This window comes from Dendrobium catenatum, unplaced genomic scaffold (assembly GCF_001605985.2).
Source record: "Dendrobium catenatum unplaced genomic scaffold, ASM160598v2 fragScaff_scaffold_1574, whole genome shotgun sequence".
Classification (NCBI taxonomy): domain Eukaryota; kingdom Viridiplantae; phylum Streptophyta; class Magnoliopsida; order Asparagales; family Orchidaceae; genus Dendrobium; species Dendrobium catenatum.
In genome coordinates this window covers 1237291-1257559 of record NW_021320036.1, presented here as the reverse complement: position 1 = coordinate 1257559, position 20269 = coordinate 1237291, and the positions used below count along the sequence as shown (strand labels likewise).

The window sequence follows — 20269 nt, the reverse complement described above, 5'->3', positions numbered from 1 at the left end:
AAATAGCAAGGGATGTAAAATAGGAAAGAATTTAATGCTTTGGCATGGGATTTCAACGTCTGAAACGGGTTTGCTGGGGGGCTAAAGTGGGGTGGCTGTGGGGAGCGGTTGGGAGGGATGGTCGGCGGCTTGGTTGTGGGGGAGGGCTGCCGGTGGCTGGGCCGGCTAAGGGAAGCCGGCGGTGGAGCTTGGGTGGTGGTGGGGAAATGAGAAGAGAAAGGAATTTCGGCTAAGTGGGGGAAGAAAGGATTGGAGAGAAAAGAAATAACGAAATTTCAAATGACTAATCTTGAACACCACTCCACCGGTAGAACACACAAAGAGATCTTCAGAGGCTTCATGAACTCACAAAGAGAATCATCAAAATAGAATTTTCATGTCTCCAAAAACTAAAAAACTATTACAATGCATAATGTCTCATATAAGGAGGCCCAAAATAAACATAACTGGAAAGATAGAAACGCCCTCAGGGCTACATAAGTGAAACAATGACCTCAGGGGCAAACTAGGAAAATAAAAGAAAATACACTCATAATGTAAGATGCAAATAAATCAAAAATAAAGTCTCTGGATCGTAACCGTTGATCGGCGTCTCCGGCGATGGTACACGTGTCGAAATCTGATGTCCCCATCATATAATATGTACATGTTTGCAATGATAGATCCTGGGTTTGTGTGCTTGAGTGGCTAATGCAATAAGAAAAATAATTTTAAAATTATCAACAGTACTTAATTTTTTATGATTATATTCACTCAACCCATATTTAAAACTCTGCAGGCCACGAGAAATGGCTTAAAAGCATCCAAATCAATTTCGACACTTCATGAAATTCACAGTAAAGGCGACTATCAGCCATGAGAAGACGTTTCAGAAAGTCTTGAATGGTATTGAAATAAGAGTAAATAGTAGCTGAAAGGTAGAGAGAGAAAGCAATGGTTCTTCTTCTTCTTCCTCTTTCTTGGTAAGTAAAAAAGCAAAAAAGCGACATGAAGTGACATTTCAGATAACATCTCCGAGAAAACGTCTCTCTCTCTCTTTATCTGTTTCTCTTTCTATCTCTTAAAAATTTAGTCTATCTTGCAAGGCCTGCTTTGTAAGGCATTACAGCTCGAGTAGTTATAGGTACAAGCTAGAAATCTAGCATCAGCATATGCATACATCTGAGATTCTCTTTTTAATTACTGATTAGATTGTATAATTAGTAAAGTTATTAAGCTAATGATTGTTAATATTTTCTTCATAGTCTCACTAAACATAATTAATGAAAATTATGAGCTGATTAAACATACAAATCAAATTATCTCAATTCAAAAAGATCATACTTAAATAAAACAAGATCATATGATGTCAAAATAATTTACTGAAATATGGCGATAATTTATATATATTTTAAATTTTAACCTTTTGCATTTTATAAATTAAAAAAAGTATTTCACAAATAAGAAAACTCATGATGTAAATTTAATATTCTTAATAAAATTTTCAAAGAAAATTGCTTTAATTCTCACATTAATTCTCTAGTCATAATGACAACTTAGAAAATATTTAGTGTAATAGAGGTTTATTAAAATATTGGCCATCTTCTAGGAGAAATTATTTTGTACGAACACCAGACCGTTCAGAGGTAAATCAAAAAGTGTCATGTCACCCGGTATACAGCAGTATACAACAAACGAGTGACGTGGCGCGTTCTGAATATCCTCCAGACGCGTCCGTATCCACATAGAATAATTTCACATCTTTTCTAGAGAGCTCCTATCGACAGTGGGTCTCACTCAAACGATTGCTATATAAAACATGGATTTTAGGTGCAACACATAAATTAATTAAATTAATTTTGAACCTATAACTTGCTAGAGTATTGAAATAATAAATTAGATACACAGAAGTTAAAAGAAATATATATTTAAAATACTATTTTTTATTTATTTTAATATTATTTGTATAATTTCTTTAAGAAAGTAAGGCTGATATTTATTTCCTTGTCATTGATTTCAAAATAAAGGAAAGAAAAAGTAATTCTAATAATTTTTTTTTAAGTAAAATATTATTTATGAAAAAAAGGTTTTTTACATACATAACACTTAAAACTATTGAAAAAATATATCTAATATCTAAACATTAATATTTACTTATCTACCACCTAAAATATCTCCCTTTCTTTCTATTCTACCACTCCATTTTTCCGCGCGTTGTCTTCCGTTTGTTCGCGATATACCCAACCCGTCGCGTCTTTGTCTTGATTGAGAGCAGATTAACCAAACCCGTCGCGTCTTCATCCCGATCGTGATCGGAGCTTGCGACTAAGGTAACGGTATCTATTTCACGTTTTGCTCGTGGATTTCATCATCCTTTCTTTTGGTGTTTGATTGAATCCTGGGTTGTTGTCAAAATCACGAGATGATCTGGTTTTATTAGTGTTCTTGGGTTGTGGCTTTCTATTTCATTTTCTGACTTTGGATCTTTATGAATCTATGCTATTTTCTGCTTCCTTGGACTGTTATTTCCTGTATGTTGAAGATTTATTGAATATAGTGGAATGGAAAGAGCATTTTTTCAACAAAATTTAGTGAGAGAAGAAATAATATATAAGAATAAGTGAGATAGGAGATACCTGACAAGAGTAAATTGTGCTCACATGCTTTCTCACCCCCTCATCTACTTCTCTGCTCTTCTAAAACACGCTGGTGAAGCCTCCATTCTGATTTATAAATGAGTTATCTTAAATCTCAACCAGAGGATTTCTTCTGAGGAGGCTGACCTGCCTTCCTTGCATATGATCAGCTCCTCAATCCGAATGGATGCGATAGAGATGGAAAGAAACTCATCGTCGACAATGTTGGCACAGGCTTCTCACGCGTCTTCTTCCACGCAGCCACCGGTGGTCTCGTCTGGGACGTCGATAGTCCATGTTTGGCCGCCATTGAGCTGGATGCCGCCGTCATAGGGCAATGCGGAGAAGGTAGCCATTGAGAGTGACGGTATGTGTAACAGAGTGGTAGATAAGTAAATATTAAGTTTAGGTATTAGATATATATTTTTAATAGTTTTAAGTGCTATATATAGGGCAAATTTTTAAAAGGAGCAAAGTTAATAAATATATTAAGATTAGGAGCATGAAATTAATTAAATTTAAAAAGGAGCAGAAATGCGATCCTGGTTTACGTTTTCTGAAGAAAACGCAAAGCAGGATCGTATTTTCTGAAGAAAATGCGATCCTGCTTTGCGTTTTCTTCAGAAAATGCAAAGCTGCAATCTGTTTTCTTCATCAAAATGAATGCGAAGGTGGCATTCGTTTTCTTCATCACCCGAGCCCGGACCCCGGACCAGTCTATGCGAGAATTCAGGCGGAATTGGTCACGGGTGAGGAACTCGTGATTTCCCCTTGCTAAAGGTCCATGAAGCACTCATTTCATGGGGAATTTTTTTTTTAATCTTTTATTTTGCCTATAAATAGCAGCTCATAACGAGAAGAATATTTTGTTGTTTGAGGTTGAGTATAAGGCAACAGTTGCATCTATTAAGGTTAGTCTTTACATTTAATTTTTTGATGTATAGAGAGAGGGATAGAAAGTCTGAGAGGTGGGCAAATATAAACTTTAAAAATTTTAATGATCAGACATAAGATTAATTTTAAATCTTTTTCTATTATTATGATATTATATAATTTAAACAACCTTATAGTATTTGAAAAATATTTTGATTTAGAGACATGTAATTTTTTAAACAACCATAAGATTCTTATGAAATTTTTTCTATAAACTTTAAATACTAGTTTTATTATATGTGCATAAAATGCACGTTGCTATAATTTAAGAAATAATAATTATAAGAAGAATAACATTATTGTATGAGAAAACTTTATTAAATTTTATACTTACCTAATTGATAGCAAAAAAAAAAATTAATATTTAATACTAAATTTATCAATCTAAATAGTGAGATAGATAGTCTCAATTAAAATTTAGAGTATTAATACTTACAATTTAAAAAATTGTAATTATAAAATAATCATTATAAATTCATATTTAAAAAACCAAAATAAATAGAAAGAGCAAATATGAAAAAGATAATTAAATATAGTTATATAGACAATTATACTCTAAAATTGATGTTAAAGAGTTAATAAAATTTATATGAGGAGGATTTGATATGATTTATATAAATAAAATTTTATTAACATGAAAATAAAGAATTAATAAAATGAAAGATAAAAAAGATAATATGAATATGAGAGAAAAAGAAAAAAAAAAGTAACTAATTTTAGATCCATGTTTAAGTAAATTAATCAAATATTAAATAAAGGCAGACTTTCAAAAAACTATAAGATTGAGCTATTAGCTTAGTTGTCATAAATATTATCCTGAGCCTTTACTACGTAGGTCATATCCTTTTAGATAGAATTCTTGATAATTTTATTACATATTTATATATATTTGTCACCTACAAAAATAAATTAATTGAGAAGATTATGAATAAATAAATTTTAATTTAAATAAAATATTACAACATATTGATGCTATTAGCCTTTGATTTCTAAAAAAAATTATATATAAATTAAGATGGTTGATAGCTAAACTGTTATGAACAATTTCTTTGAAATTATTATATATTATCATTTTTTTTCTTGCAAAAAATATGATATTGTAAGTAAGATGATTACGAAGGCCTTGATGAGTGCAACATATATTGAACCTCAAACGTATTTTAAAATTATATTCATTAAAAATTTTGAGGTGAAAATTAAATTACCATCCTAACGTCTACGAGTAAAGAGCTAGACATAAAGTTGCTACAGTCCATCATATAAGCGAACCAACTCTCACCAACAACTCCATCTAATGTGAAATATCTGAATAGTAAAGAATGAGTTATTTATAATAAATATATTATATATTGTAGATTTTATTTAATATATTGATAAATGACTTGATTTGATATATAATTGAGGATTGAGTTGAATCTTTTGTACTGGTTGTAAATCAAATTGCTATTAAACCAATGGATAAAAAAATTAATCTTATGAGGATTAAGCTTGGGGAATTTTGTGAGGTGATTACCGTTACAACTTTAATTTGCTATTAAACCAATGGATAAAAAAATTAGAATTACGAAAAGTTAAGTTATAGAAAACTAAAAAAAGACAACTTTAATTTGCTATTAGGCGGGTACCCTCAAGATACACCCCTGGTACAGATGCTCTCAAACCTAGAAAGAAGCGGTAGTAGAAATTTAGGTAACCTCAATGATGTATTGTCTTTAAACTTTCATGGGTGACTTTTTATGATTATGTAATATATTATTTTTAATGAGTTATTATATTCGATATACAAATGTCCCGGTTGTAAACATTTATTCGTATGATGAAATTTGCTTATCAAAAATGCTGGTTAATTCATAACTATTGTTACAAGCTTTTTTTTCATACTGGTCATTTCTTTCTTCGTTAGTTAGTGTTACATAATAAAGAGAAATTCTACAATAGTCAATGATGGATGAAAATTTTTCTTTTCAGCTACATTAATCAAGAATGTACTCCCACAATTTGGCTGCTACCAGCAGTGATGAAATCAAACAATTGATTACAGAGGGTACTATCCGGGTGCGTAAAAGCTTATCTTATTCTATCAATGAGGACCTTGAAGCCAGAGTATTATCAAATGAACTATTCAGGTGTGTAATACATACTTGGGATGAAGATGAAGATGAGTTACTGTGGAACGTACACGATGATATGAATACAGCTAAGGAATTTAAAGGTAACCCTGCACGTCGAGAGTTAGGCTGGAATTATGTACAAGAAGGCTTCCCCCTTTTTAAGCACCACCTTGTGGCAAAAGATTTCTTAAAAGGTCGAATTCTAGAACTTAGTTGTGATAAAGACAATACAGTTGCACAAGGTATGGGAAGGTCCATGATGGATATAGATAACTGTATTTTATACTCTCAATGTGATCAGTATCATGATAAGCACATATTAGATTCGTATCAACAGTTGTTACAAAATTCTAAAAATTCAAAATCGAAGGATTTTCTTAATGGAGAAGATTGGCAGCAATTACAACTTAAATTTCAGATCAACTTCAAATGTTGTCCTACACAAACACAGCTCCAGAATCGTTTACGATATCTACTTAACAACATGAGTCAGTAACTGAACTCATCATATGTATTTTATTTTCTTATTGACCTCATCATGTATTTTCATTAATTTGTGTTAATTACTTTCCGCATTACTCTCATTCCAATCTTTCTATAAAAAAGATGAATAACAAAATTATGCGTTCATATTTTCTTAATAATAATATATATACCAATACAAATAATTTAAATTCATTCATATCTTTTAAAGTAAATTCTAGATTATATATATACAACTTATTTTAAATTATATTTTTTTTAAAATTTTTTTTAACTAAACTTAAAAATATATTTGGCCTTTTTTATTCTAATCTCTCAATTAACAAAACTTTAATTATATTTAATAATATTATTAACATGTTTAACATGTTTATAAATAACAAAACAAATTATTAACTCAAGCTTTTAAAATTATTGACTTTGAGGCAATCTGGGAACCGTAGCAACTAACTATTTATTCCAAGAGAAAAAATCCATAAAAAATTTATTGAATTTGAGGCAACATTCCGCCTGCCAATGCACTGATTTCATAAAATCGGGTATAGTACGAATACGCCGAAACATTGGGCAACTAAATCTAATTTATAATATAAATAAATTGAGTACTTTAAAATAGGCTTAAAATTAAAACTTGAATCAATTCAATAAACAAATCGATTTAGTTTAAATAAATAAATAATTGTAAAATACATTCAAAACTAAAGATCTAAATTATCAAAACAAACACTTCAAACTTTTAAATCAATTTAATCGAGCAAGCAATTTAAATATTGATTAAAAATTTAATTCCAATCTTCAATTAAATTTAAAACTTCAAATAAATCTAATACACAATTTTTTAAATATAATTGAAATTACCAAACTGAATAATTGATTTTAAACCAAAACTTATTTTAAATTATAATTCTTTGATTGTTAACGGACACAATCCGGTCCTCTAAATTTTTTTAATTAACGTACCCTAAACATTTGATATTAGGAAGAAAATGGAATGGAAGATTTTAAAATATTAACTTTTACTTATAACACATACTTTTAGTAATTATATTTTTCTACACTAATTCAAATATAATTTTTATATATTCAACATCTCAAATCTCAAAAGAAGCCAAAGTCTCACACTTAGATTATTCGTTCTCGTTCAGCAAGCTCACGCCTCATGTGAGACTTCTTAGTTCTCTATGCAGCAAAGCGAAATGATTATTATAGTTTTAATTAAGTAAAGATAAATTATTATAATCAATATTTTTTAATCCCTCTTGTTCTATGAAAAAAACGTGAACGTGCATCACATTTTCTGAAGAAAACGCCATCCCTCTTCGCATTTTCTGAAGAAAATGCGATCCTGCTTTGCGTTTTCTTCAGAAAATGCAATTCTGCTTTGCGTTTTCTTCAGAAAATGTGACCCCTGATCGCATTTCTGCTCATTTTTAAATTTAATTAATTTCATGCTTCTATTCCTAAAATAATTATCAACTTTGCTCCTTTTAAAAATTTTCCCCTATATATATGTACAAAAATAAATAAATAAAAAAACCATATAAAAATATAAAAAAAGGACGCGCGTGTTATTCCGCACCGATTGAAATGCTGTCCTCTTCTGCTGTGAAGTGGGCCCCACCACCCGTATTCTGAACCTGTGTCGGTGTTGACATTTCTGAACACACTCTCTCTCTCTAGAAATTATTTTCAACGAGAGAGCAGTGCTAATTTATGAGAAAGTTTTATTATTGGCCCATTTTGTTAATGAACTGATCTCATATTTACAAATAGTTCCCAACGGCGTCCTTTATTTTTGATTTGACAGTTCAGAGGATTTATTTTAATCATAAAGCTTTTAAATTTAATTTAGGAAGAATATAATATATGAGTAAATAATTAATTTTTTATATGATTTGATATTATATGTATATAATCTTTTTTTAACTAGATATTTTCATTTAACTTTTTTTTTGTGTGAATTTTTTAAGAATAACCTCATAGAAAAACATTCTTTTCATTCATAAATTAAATATATTTAAAAAATTTGATGTATAATTTCTTAATTTTTTCAATTTAGATGTCTTAAAATTTAAGCTAAAATTTAATGTGAATATCATTAGCAATTTTTTATATAATAAAAAATAATTCTGTGATGATATTTAAGCCCAAAAATATCCTATTAGGACTAATTTGATTGCTTGAAATAAAAAAAAAAGGTTTGCAAGTTCCAAATTTATCAAATTTAATAATTTGGTTTGATTAAATTTTAAATCAATATAAATTTTATCTATATTTTGAAAATCTATTAAAAATATATTTATTTTCAATATAAAATTAATGTAAACAAAGCTTTCATTTTCAAATTATTTTTTCTATAAAAAAAAAACCAAATAAGCCCTAAATTTTTTCTTTGCATATTGATTATATTATAGTACCAACTCTAATGTATAGAAAAGGGCTATCAATTCAACACATTTTCAATTTACCATTTTTTTATAAGAAAATGTCAAAGTTTAAAGCATTTATCTTAACTCATATCCATGTTTTGATAAATAATATACTTATTCTTACCAACATTAACTCTACCATGAATCAGATCACAATATTTTGGAGAACCAACTGATAATTTGTATAATAAAGTTAAATTTGAAAACATCAAATATTGTGATCTATATGATTCATTTCTACTTCATAGAATTCAAGCTAAATTAGGAGCAAATTTATTGCATCATCAGCTCACAATATTCCAATTTTTTTTTCAATAATAACTTTGAGATTCTTGACTCCCTTGTGCTACAATAGGATCGTCGATCTTCGCTTGTTTGTTGGCATCATGGTTTAGAGCAAAATGGATACGAGGAAAATGTGCCCACTGCAATCATATGATAAAGTGATCAACCTTTCAAAGCATATGTATTTCATATTAATTTTACTTCTAGCATTCAAGGATGTCAAAGATGTAATATGACTTAGAATTTTATAATAAAAAATGATAAGTGAAATATGTTTCCAACATAACATCTCTTTACATCATTTCAAAAAAGAATTAGAAACCACTTATAAAATGCCGTATGTGATGAAGGAAAAAAAAATGCAAGGACATTTTGATCTTCACAAATATTAGAAGGCTTGAAAATTTGTGTCAATACTGCAAATTTGAGGTATAAACAAATATTATATGAAAATATGATTGAATATTAATTTTCAATGACTTTTTTTCATTATACTATAATTCAGAGTATGAACTTATGGCTCTATTTGTCATCTTATAATCATATATTTTGAAAAAGAAAAGAAAAGAAAAGAAGAAGCAATTACATAATTGTGATAAAAAATTTAATCATAACATTCTATAGAAGTTTGGTCATGACAACAATGATACTAATATTGGTTGGAACCACTAACTAAATAGAAAGAGAGGGGTTGCTACATGGTAGTATAACCTCCAAATTAAAATCATCACCATAAATATCAATGATTTCAAATTATTATTATATTGTTAACAATACATAAGTAGATTTAGGATTTATGAATCAGATCCCTAATAACTTTTGGAGAAATGACTCCATCTTTAGTGTCAAGGTTGTCTTGCAAAGGAAAGATAAAAGCATTATTATTGTCATGATGGGCATCTTAAGGCATAATTTTTATATGTTATCAAACTATTGAAATATGACATACTTCGTTGTGAGGGAATGATATCGATCACATGCACTTTAAGTATCATAAAAAAATCACGCTACAAGTAACTAGTCACACTATAGTCACCGGAGAATTCCAGCGGTTAGTCGCTGAAAAACCGCTAGAACTCTTCGACTGTTAAGCCGCTGTAAGCCTATAGTAAAATTAAATTAAAAAATTGACAACCTCCTGATTGTCCAGAAATACTTCCATAATTCATACCTGCAACAAATCCATAATATAACCAATCCGACGGAAAATGTGTCAAACTTAAGTAGAATTGTGGGCTTTTCGACAGCTAGTAGACCGACGGTTAATTCGTCAGCTTGATCCTCATAAATTTCGGCGATCCCATAGCCACCGGAAAGTCCCCCAGTATTTCATAATTTTCCTATAGTTTCACTTCATTTGGCAACTAAAGCTTTATATGTTTACTTGAGTAAGGATATAGTTAGCTTGAAGTAATTCTCAACTAATTGATCATGGATGACAATGTTAGCAAAATTTAAGAATCTAAAAAAAAGGTGTTTTTGGTATGTATCTATTTTTTTATAATACAACCTCAAAGTTCCTCAAAATATCCAACTTAATTAAAACCTTAACAACATATGGCATAGAGAGGAAGGTCATATATATATGGATTAGTTTTAAGCATTAAACCAAATATTATATCAAAGAGAATAAGATACTATGGTTAATGAAATGGATCACCAAATTCTTTAATGAACATATGATTATCAAATATGTTAAGGAGTGTCCCTGTTGGTTATAAAATTTGAACAATTCAATATGAAGAAATCATAGGAAGCATAAATATATTATCAAGTTAATTTTTGGTTTCGATTCCAATATTGATTACTTATGAAGTATTTTTAGCGTTTTGAGTTAGTGGAATATATTGTGGACAGTGAATTCTTGATGATACAATACATCTGAGTTATGTTTCATTTATGTTAAGCAAATATGTATACTTAATATTCAAGTGAATCTCATTAAAGAATGTTTAAAATAATAATCACCATTAAGGACAAAAATAATATGCTTTTGATATAAAAGCACCACATCACTAATAAATTTTAATTAGTTCCAAATCATCTAAAATTTGCTAAATAACATTCGTGGAAAGTTGATCAAATTAGAACTTTCCTATCAACGAAGCTCAAACGACAAGAGGCCGTAGCCTCCCTCCTTGGCATCAGTCTGCCTATGACCCTCGATGCTTGCTTCCCTTTTACGGAAGTTGTTTCTCTCCTCCTTGGCTCCTCTTCCATAGCTTTCTCGTTTGTTCTTGTTTTTGTTCTTATGATTTGTCTACCTTAGGTCATTTTTATAGCTTGATTAATGGTGGTCAATCGGTTATATGATCCTCATTTTTTAAATGGGCAAAAGAACTCTCGTTCATTTTTAGACGCCCTGTTAGGGCATCCCCTTCAGTGGCTTTTCCTGACCTTAAAACCACTACCCATCATGGTTTATCATCTATGTGGATTTTGAAAGATGAGATCCTTGAACTTACAGCCTCTTTCGAATTTGCATTGATTGATAATTTTTTTTGTCATAGACCTGCTCTCGACTCAATCTGTAAATTTTTATTTAATCTCATGCTAATCAGTGATTTTTTGGCAACTCTCTTATACCAAAGGCATGTGTTGATTAAACTGGTGAATGATCACATTGATGACAATAGAATTTTTTTCTCATTGATCGTTCTTACTTTGTTAACAGATTCTTAATTTATGAAATTGATCAAGTGATCCTTTTTATGATATTGCTGTGGAACCCCCCATCATCCCTATATGGGTTTCATTTTCTAACCTTCAGCATATCCTTCACGATTTGGGATCGTTATTTGGTCGCCCGTTAAAAACTGATAATGCTACTTCAATTGGATCGCGACTCTGAATTGCTCGGATCGCGATCTTGAATTGCTCATGTTTTGATTGAATTAGATATCACTAAAAATTATCTCGATGGTGTGTGACTTGGCTCTGAAAAATTTACAATTGATCCTCAATTCGAGAGGAGGATCGATCTCTCCCAAATCTCTAGACGCCGCTAGAGCCCAAAGAAACCTAAATCTAAGAGATCTCAAATTTCAGCCAAATTCAAGATGCCCAAACCCTAGCAAAAATCAACTATTTAATGCATACAAATCAAAAGGAATTCCCTAAACAGTCCCTACATTCAAATTTCTCTCTTAAACCCCCCAAAAATCCTTCCTAAAACGCTCCGTTTGAGCTGTCGGCCCGCCCGATCTCCGCAGGAGGCGGAGATCATGCGACGTTTCGCGTCTGAGCCGGTCCCGTGCGGACCGGTGGACCGGTCCAGTGGACCGGTCTAACAGATTAACATCAATATCTTCACTAATGTGCTTGTAACCTTCAAGTTCATGCAATTTCAAAATATAATTATGAGAATAATCTTCTTAGCTTTCTTTCCTTTACAATTAACTTTAAATATGGATTTTTTTTTTCTAGAAGAGGTATTCTTTATTCATGATAATAAATGGGTTTAAGGTTCCGTCCATATTGATCAATAGCCTCTACAATATGTTAAAAAATCTTGAACATGACTGTACTGAAAGGGATGTCGATTTCCGCACATGCATGTATTGTATTGTCCTACCCCTTAAGCCCTCATCCAAGTTCTCTTTGATTCTTATGTGCCTTTTTTTTTTTTTTTTTTTTTACTTTTTTAGGTTCTAGATGCTTGAAATGACCCATTAGACCATTCGTCTTAGGGAGCTTGAACCCAATGTTGGGTATATTGATACCTACTATCTTAATATTTAATTCTAATAATCACATTTTCAATAAACACGGGCATTTGAATATCTTAATTTGCAAGATTCCTCATTACACCTTGAATATTTGATTATGTTCCATGCGTAATTTTTTTTTTCAATTTTTATTGCCCTACTTAATAAGCAAAGCTCTTTCTTTGCCTCTAAAGAAACCAATGATTCCCATTGCTTTTTTTGGATGAACTAATAGAACCAATGATTGTTTCGTTGTCTGGAGAAACATCTCCATTGTTTCCTTACCACAATAAATACATGTGTGATAAAGAGTTTTTTACTCGGATTTTAACTTCGTATACTTCTAAGTTTGATCCTTCTTCTAGCATTAAAATTGGTCGTATCTAATAATTTAAGACAACCAAATTCTCATAAATAACAATATATACCAAATTTTTACATCATAACAATGGCAACTCTAATTTAAAATAAAACCCAAAAAAAGTGCACGTACATATTAAACTTTTCAAATAAGTTTGTAGATCATCTCAAAATCAAGTAGATAAGGAGTTGAGAAACTAAAAAAAAACCTCTTATTTTAACTCTGTATACTTCCATGTCAGATCCTTACTTGCACTAAATTTGTCCCATATCTAATACTTTGAGACCATCAAACCCTTATAAATAACATTTATGTATATATATATAATTTGGATCATAACAATGACATCTCCAATTTAAAAAATAAATCCAAAGCGAGTACACATGCATATGGAAATGTCAAAAAATTATATAGATCATCTCCAAACTATTATAATCCAGCGATTAGTTCAAATGTTGGGATAAGAATCATGACAATAAGAAGTGAAGAATACCCAAAAATCAAGGAGAATGCTTGAGAAAGAGAGATGTCTTTGTGTGTCGAGAGTTATGTGATGGCATGTGGTGATCTAATTGCATTTTGAGCTACGTGGAAGAAAATTTTGGAGAGAATGGCTAGTCGATATATCGCAGCTACATATTTGAAGTGTAGTTTTAATAACACCAGTTGAGGGAGAGTAGAAAATGGACTCACTTGATTTTGGTATGCATAGTGGATTGTAGAAAATGAAAATTAGATAAAATTAAATGGAATTATCAGGTTGAAGAAGAGGTAGATCAATCACAATGGAAATGATGAGGTTGAAGAAGAGGTAGATCAACCACAATGAGATATCTAGAAGTTGTGAATGGCATGCAAAAAATAGTGAAAAGTTTGATGTAGCAATGATAGAATGGCTGGAAAAAAGAGGATTTTCATGAGGCAGCTGATCCCAAATGGTTGGGATAAGCTCGTTGATGATGAAGGAAAGTCAAATGTATCCATTCAACCCCTGTGAGTCATTATGACTGTTTTGCAGATTTCCGTTGCCATTTTTTTTTTTTTTTGCAATATTACCATCAATGTTTTATAACTTTGGATGCATGCGTTTAAGCCTATTAGAACGGAGCAGTTGTGGAACATTTCTCTTTCTAATGAGTAATTACAGTCTGCATACTAGGAGGAGAGCACTGTAATAGACTGCATTTTGTTTCAAATAAATAAGTTTTTTTAGAAATCATTATAAGTCAAATTTTAAAACCGTCTTCGCCATAAGATAGATATTGCAGTTTTTAATTATAAGAATTTTTTCATAATTTTTTAGCACTGGTGCAAATCCTTAAAAAATTGACACATGTCGGTATAAGTGAGGATTTTGGAACCGACAAGTCTCCTTTTTATAAACTGATTTCACCAGTATTTTTTTAAATAAAATATGCAATTTTATGAATATTTGTCTATAATTTTTAAATCCTCAAAAGAATTTATTTAATTGAAAAATTGATTTTGTAATGTATTTTGTTTTATTCTTTTGTAGTCAGGAACTTGTGATAGATTAGTGATTATAGTGATCTCTTGGCAAGTGTAAATGACATTTTAGTGAATGAGTAGTAAAATATCTTGATGTATATGATTTTAGTTGTGTTCGCTGGTTATTATTTATATTGATTTTTTATAGAAGCTCTGATATATTTCTAAAATGATAAATAGACAGCTCTTCCGAATTTGATTATGGGCGTTACAAACACCCCTTCCAAATTGTTGCAATATATTGTTTTTTCTCCAACGGATACATTTCGTACATGATGTTCATACATTCTACCTCCAAATGCGACTTGATTTCCTTGTAGGATTTGGCTGGTTATCAATGATTTTTTTTCAGGTTGATTTGTTCTATTATTAGCTATTTATAATTGCCAATATTGACCATGTATTATCATCAATAAATTTTATTGTGTATTTGAAGTAAACAAGCTAAAACTAAGAAGTTAATTACTTCTTCCAGTTCATTTTATGCCAGTATCAGCCAACTTTTGCTTAACTTTAGAGATAATTTTGATATTTATGGCTTCTGTGATAAATTAAATGCCAACCCACAGGCATGCTATTCTTTCTGATGTTGTGGAATTATTAAGATACTTTTTTATTTCTAGGAGTTCTAACCTTGTGGTGCAGCCAAATAGTTTCTCCTACAAGTGATTACGAATGAGCAGAAATTCATCAATCTTATTTTTGGATAATAACTTGTTATGTATGATTACTTGCTTACCATATTCTGGAAAAAATGGAGGATTCTCTTACGACTTTAATCTATATTCTGCAGTTGTGATGAACGTGTTCAGAAGATCCAAACTATTAAAATGCTGGAGGGTATCTTCATCTGTGCTGCTCCTCACTGCCTGAAATCATTCCTTAAGAAGGCTGAATTTGAATCCCATGTCCATGATACCCATGCTGATCTTCTTCAGTTTAATGCAGAGAAGGAAGGTGGCAGTGAAACTAATAATTTGAATGTTGCACGGCCCACTTCAGCTGATGTGCAGAAGCAGTCGCCATTGCCAGAAGCCTCAACTGCTCGAGCTCCAGCGAGGTCTGGTTTCTCCCCCAGTTCAAATTCTATGCCTCCGGATCGCGAAGACAGAGTCTATCGCCTTCCATCGAGAGACCAGTCATACTCTAGACCTCCACTGCAAGTACGCCCACCGCCTTTTCCTTCTTCCCAGTCACATCAGCCAAGCGACATGCAATCGGAAAGCAACATACCTCAATTCTCCGATCGGCCCTACAACTGGTTCCCTCCACCCCCTCGCATTGACAACCAAGGAAGCACACAGTATCAGCAAGATACTGACCAGTTTCCTTTAGAAAGGAGTGCAGGGGCTCCCCCAGAATCCATGTTCCCCAACTTCGCAGCTCAGCTTCCTCACCAACCAAACTACCCAGTACCTGGCAATCCCCACCAACCTCTAATCACAGCCTCATTTAACTTCCCCTCTTTCCCAGCAGATGGATCCCAGCCATTCTTTGGAGCTCCAGTTGAGATGCCGCGAGCTGAATCTGCTCCATCGGAGGGCGGATCCGATCAAGGATCGGTGTTGGGGATTCCACCAGCTCCTACAGGAGTATCTGGCTTTCGAGAGAATTTCGCTCGACCTTGGGGTATGGATCTTATGAGCATGCCCTTTCCTCCCATGCCTTTAGTCCAAGCAATTTCCGACAGCTTTGTGAACCCAGCAGATTCTCAGGGAGGAATGGCATTCTTCCAAGGTGATTTTGGTCAGGGTTTGCTGAATCCAACAGGCAAGGAATCTGAACAGCAAAGTGGCTCTGGAAATCACATTGATAACAAGAGCCTTTTGTCTACTTTACCAGGGAAAATGCACAGTCCTCTTCCACTTCCACCACCGCCGCCTCATCCTCCGCCATTGTCACTGCAACTTAATAGGACTAGATTCTCGGCCTCCGGCGATGCGACCAGGGAGGGCCAAGGCACTGGGTGGCAAAACGAGAAGGGGAGGTTTGGGAATTGGCCAGATTAGTCTTTGTGCTATTCTCTATAATATTGAGACTTTATTTAAAGTTTTGATTTCATGTATAATAACTTTCAGATTTTGCCAACTCTCCCATGAATGCCGTTTTGCTTCCAATGCAGCAGCCATTGCTTTTGTATGGGAATATCTTATGCCTGCATGGAATTAAATTCTCTGATGCAGCAGCAGCAGATGTATAAATTTCAAATAGGATTACGATAAGATATTGTTAGAAATTTTTTTGGTTCAAATAGGATTGATTTATTGTTCGGCATAACACAACAAATTTAGATATTGATCATATCATACATAACATGGCAAATTTAGTCTTCGTTTGGGATAGCTTTTTTATTGCTTTCTGAAACAGAGTTTTAGTAAAAAATTAAAAGTCATCCCAAACAAAATCTTAATTTAACATGAGTTGAATAATTATTAAATATGATTCAAATAGGATCAACAAGGTAGATACAATAGAGAATGGTCATAACAGACATAACACGATAAATTAAACTACAGTAAAGTGATGGGTTCTTGATCCTATAATTAACTTGATTATGACCTCTAATTCGACATCAGTTACACTTACATTCTCTCCTTTTGGAGAAATTATTATGTGTGGTTATTGGACGCCGTCCAGAGGTGAATTAAGACATACTATGTCACTTTTTTGTTGTGTACAGGGTGATGTGGAGCATCCTGATTCACTTCCAGATGATTCAGTGATCACATAGAATAATTTTCCCTTTGATGGCTTTTTTTATTTGAATAATCACTCATTGGCTTCAACAATAGAGGTAATATGACAAATATTGTTATTTCATTTGTAACCTCCAATGTCTCTTATTTTTTGATTGGTTATGTATTTTAAGTGTGTCATACTTTAAAACTATTGGAGCGTGTTATTGGAGCGTAGGTTGTGGCGTGATACTAATGTTTCTCAAAATCAATTTGGATTTATGCCGGGTAGGTCTACTATGGAAGTCATACATTTATTGAGAGGTATGATGGAGAAATTTATAGAGAATAAGAAGAATCTACATATGATATTTATTGATTTAGAGAAAGCATATGATAAAGTTCCAAGATAAGTGTTATGGAGAGTTCTTGAAAAGAAAGGAGTTAATAACGTTTATATTCAAATCATTAAAGATATGTATGCATGAGTTATTACTTGTGTTCAAACACAAGGTGGTTTGACCAAATATTTTCCTATTTCGGTTGGATTACATCAAGGATCAGCCTTAAGTCCATATCTTTTTGCTTTAGTCATGGATGTTCTCACTAGACATTTGGCAACAATAACCCTAGTGAGGGGATTGTTACTTTAGACGATCAAGTCATTAATAAGAGTACATGTTTTAGATATCTTGGTTTTTTTGTTTAGAGTTATGGTGAAATAGATTAGGATATTATCAGCAGAATTCAAGTTCGACGGTTGAAGTGGAGGAATGCATCAAGCTAATTATTGTGTGATAGAGAAGTCCCCTTCAAACTTAAGGGAAAAATTTTATAAGATAGTTGTGAGACCTACAATGCTTTATGGTGCCGAATGTTGGCACTAAAAGAGAAGCATAATACTAAGTTAAGTGTTGCAGATATGAGGATGCTTAGGTGGATGAGTGGCTTGACCCTTAGAGATAAGATACAAAATGAGCATATACGTGAAAAGGTTGGAGTAGCTCCAGTGGAAGATAAGATTACAACTGCCTTATATGGTTTGGTGACATTAAACGGAGGCCTTTCGATGACCCGATTAGGATAGTTGACGTATTAGATTCGACTTATGTTAAGAAAGATAGAGGTAGACCTAAAAAGACTTGGATAGAAAATATTAGAAATGATATTTTTTTGTTAGATTTAAATAAGAATTTGACTTTTAACCGGACACAATGACGAAAAATGATTCATGTAGCCGACGTGACAAAGGCTTGATGTTGTTGTTGTATGTATTTTAAGTTTATGCAACTCATTATGCTTATTGTGTATAGAATTATGAAATAAGGTACACTAATTGACATTTTAGTCTTGAGCTGCTACCAATATGTTGTATGGGAGACCCAGATGTTTAATATGTAGCTCAATTGGAGGAATTGATGATGATTTGCCGAAATAATACGTTATCCATATATGCTAGTCACCAATGAATGAAGAAATCTCCAACTTCATCAACGCGGTGTCTCATAAGATTTATGGCTTCATATAACAAAAATCTCATAAGATTTCATCAAACCAAGTAATGTACATGGTTCTGATAAAAAAATGAATTGTTTTTTAAATTAACTGAAGCATTAAACAAGAAAATATGGAATGAGAAAAAGACTTGTTATGAAATTTTGGTAAGCTCTTTCGACAATTATTGTAAGGGTGTTGCTGCTTGCACTCAATTTCTTCATGGAAAAAGTTTTTTTTTAATTAATAGGAAACATAAACATGTTGATCCTATTAGCCCATATAATTGACTCGTTATTGATTTGATGATAGTTGTTCTTAAAAGCATTGACTTGTTCCTTTAGTTGGTAGGATTGTATTTGGATGATAGAGGTCGAAAGGATCGTAGTAGGCAGACGATGGTGGTCGGAAGGATCGTAGTCGGACAATGAAGGTCAGAAGGACTGTAGTTGGGCAACAATGGTCCGAAGGACCATAGTCGAGTGATAGTAGTCGGAAGGACAGCAATTGGGCAATAGTGGTCAAAAGGACTGTAGTCGGGTGACGTTGGTCAAAAGGACCGTAATTGGGGTGCGACGGAGGTCAGGAGTATCGTACTCGAGTGATGGTGGTTGGAAGGACCGTAGTCAGCGGGCGACAATGGTCAGAAGGACTATAGTTGGGTGACGGTGGTCAAAAGGATCGTAGTTTGGAAACGGTGGTCTAAAAGATCGTAGTCAATCCATGGTAGTCCGAAGGACAACAGTCATTAGGTAACGGAGGTCAGAAGAATCGTAATCGGGCAATAGTGGTCAGAAGATTCATAGTCGAGCAATAGTGATCGGAGGAAGACTTGTTAGTATCTTCCATATGGAGATTCGACGGTCATTGTCGACCATAGGTTTGGAGATTCGATGGTCATTGTCGACCATAGGTTCATCAGTGGCAGAATGGTGGCACAAAATTTTTGGCAGTGGAGCTCCAAGATTCTTCAACTCTAGAGTTCTTCTCCTCTTCCTCCTCCCAAAGGCTTAAAGCCCCATTTTTCATGTAAGAAGTGGTGGTCTATTTATAGATTTTTGAAAGTGGCATGCCCTGTAAAAATGGAGAAGATCTAGAGTAAATTCGAAGTGCTTCATTGGATTGCCCATATCAATCCCCTCAATCATAGAGCATTTGTAAGCATTTATGTGCCCAAATAACGTTAGAATTAGGCAATCTTGGGCCCGTTTGATTCATCTCGTCAAGCCACTCAATTCGATTATAGGAATGCCATATTTGTATATCATTTGGTTAGCAAATTTATGTCTTGAACCTTCCAAATGTGTTTATGGCCTTCGATTTAGACCCATTTGGGCTTAGATTTGACCTATTTTGTTGTCGTTAGGTTTGTCTCTTTGAGACATTTAGTTTATCTATAAGTTTACTAAAATCGGAGTTCATATGGTCCCAATTTTAATTTTTGAAGTTTCCAACTCATATTTGCAACGAGATTCACACCTGATCAAGATAATTTTTTGACGATATATCAAGCTTAATGTTAATATCTTCAATATTTCTTAGTTAGGTGTTGTTTGAAAATTCAATCAATTCTAAATGTTTCTTAAAGTTCAGTAAATCTGCATATTTTTTTAATTTAATTATTACTTATGACTAATTATATATTTTATTGTACTTAATGAATTTAT

General features: G+C 32.5%; 1 protein-coding gene across 1 annotated transcript; it reads left to right on the top strand.

Annotated features, from left to right (window-relative positions):
• The first annotated feature begins 15208 nt into the window (after positions 1-15208).
• On the top strand, positions 15209-16702 carry LOC110108164 (E3 ubiquitin-protein ligase HAKAI homolog). Its single transcript, XM_020838680.2, has one exon. The coding sequence runs from the start codon at positions 15264-15266 to the stop codon at positions 16440-16442; it is 1179 nt and encodes a 392-aa protein (XP_020694339.1). The 5' UTR covers positions 15209-15263; the 3' UTR covers positions 16443-16702.
• The last annotated feature ends 3567 nt before the right edge of the window (positions 16703-20269 follow it).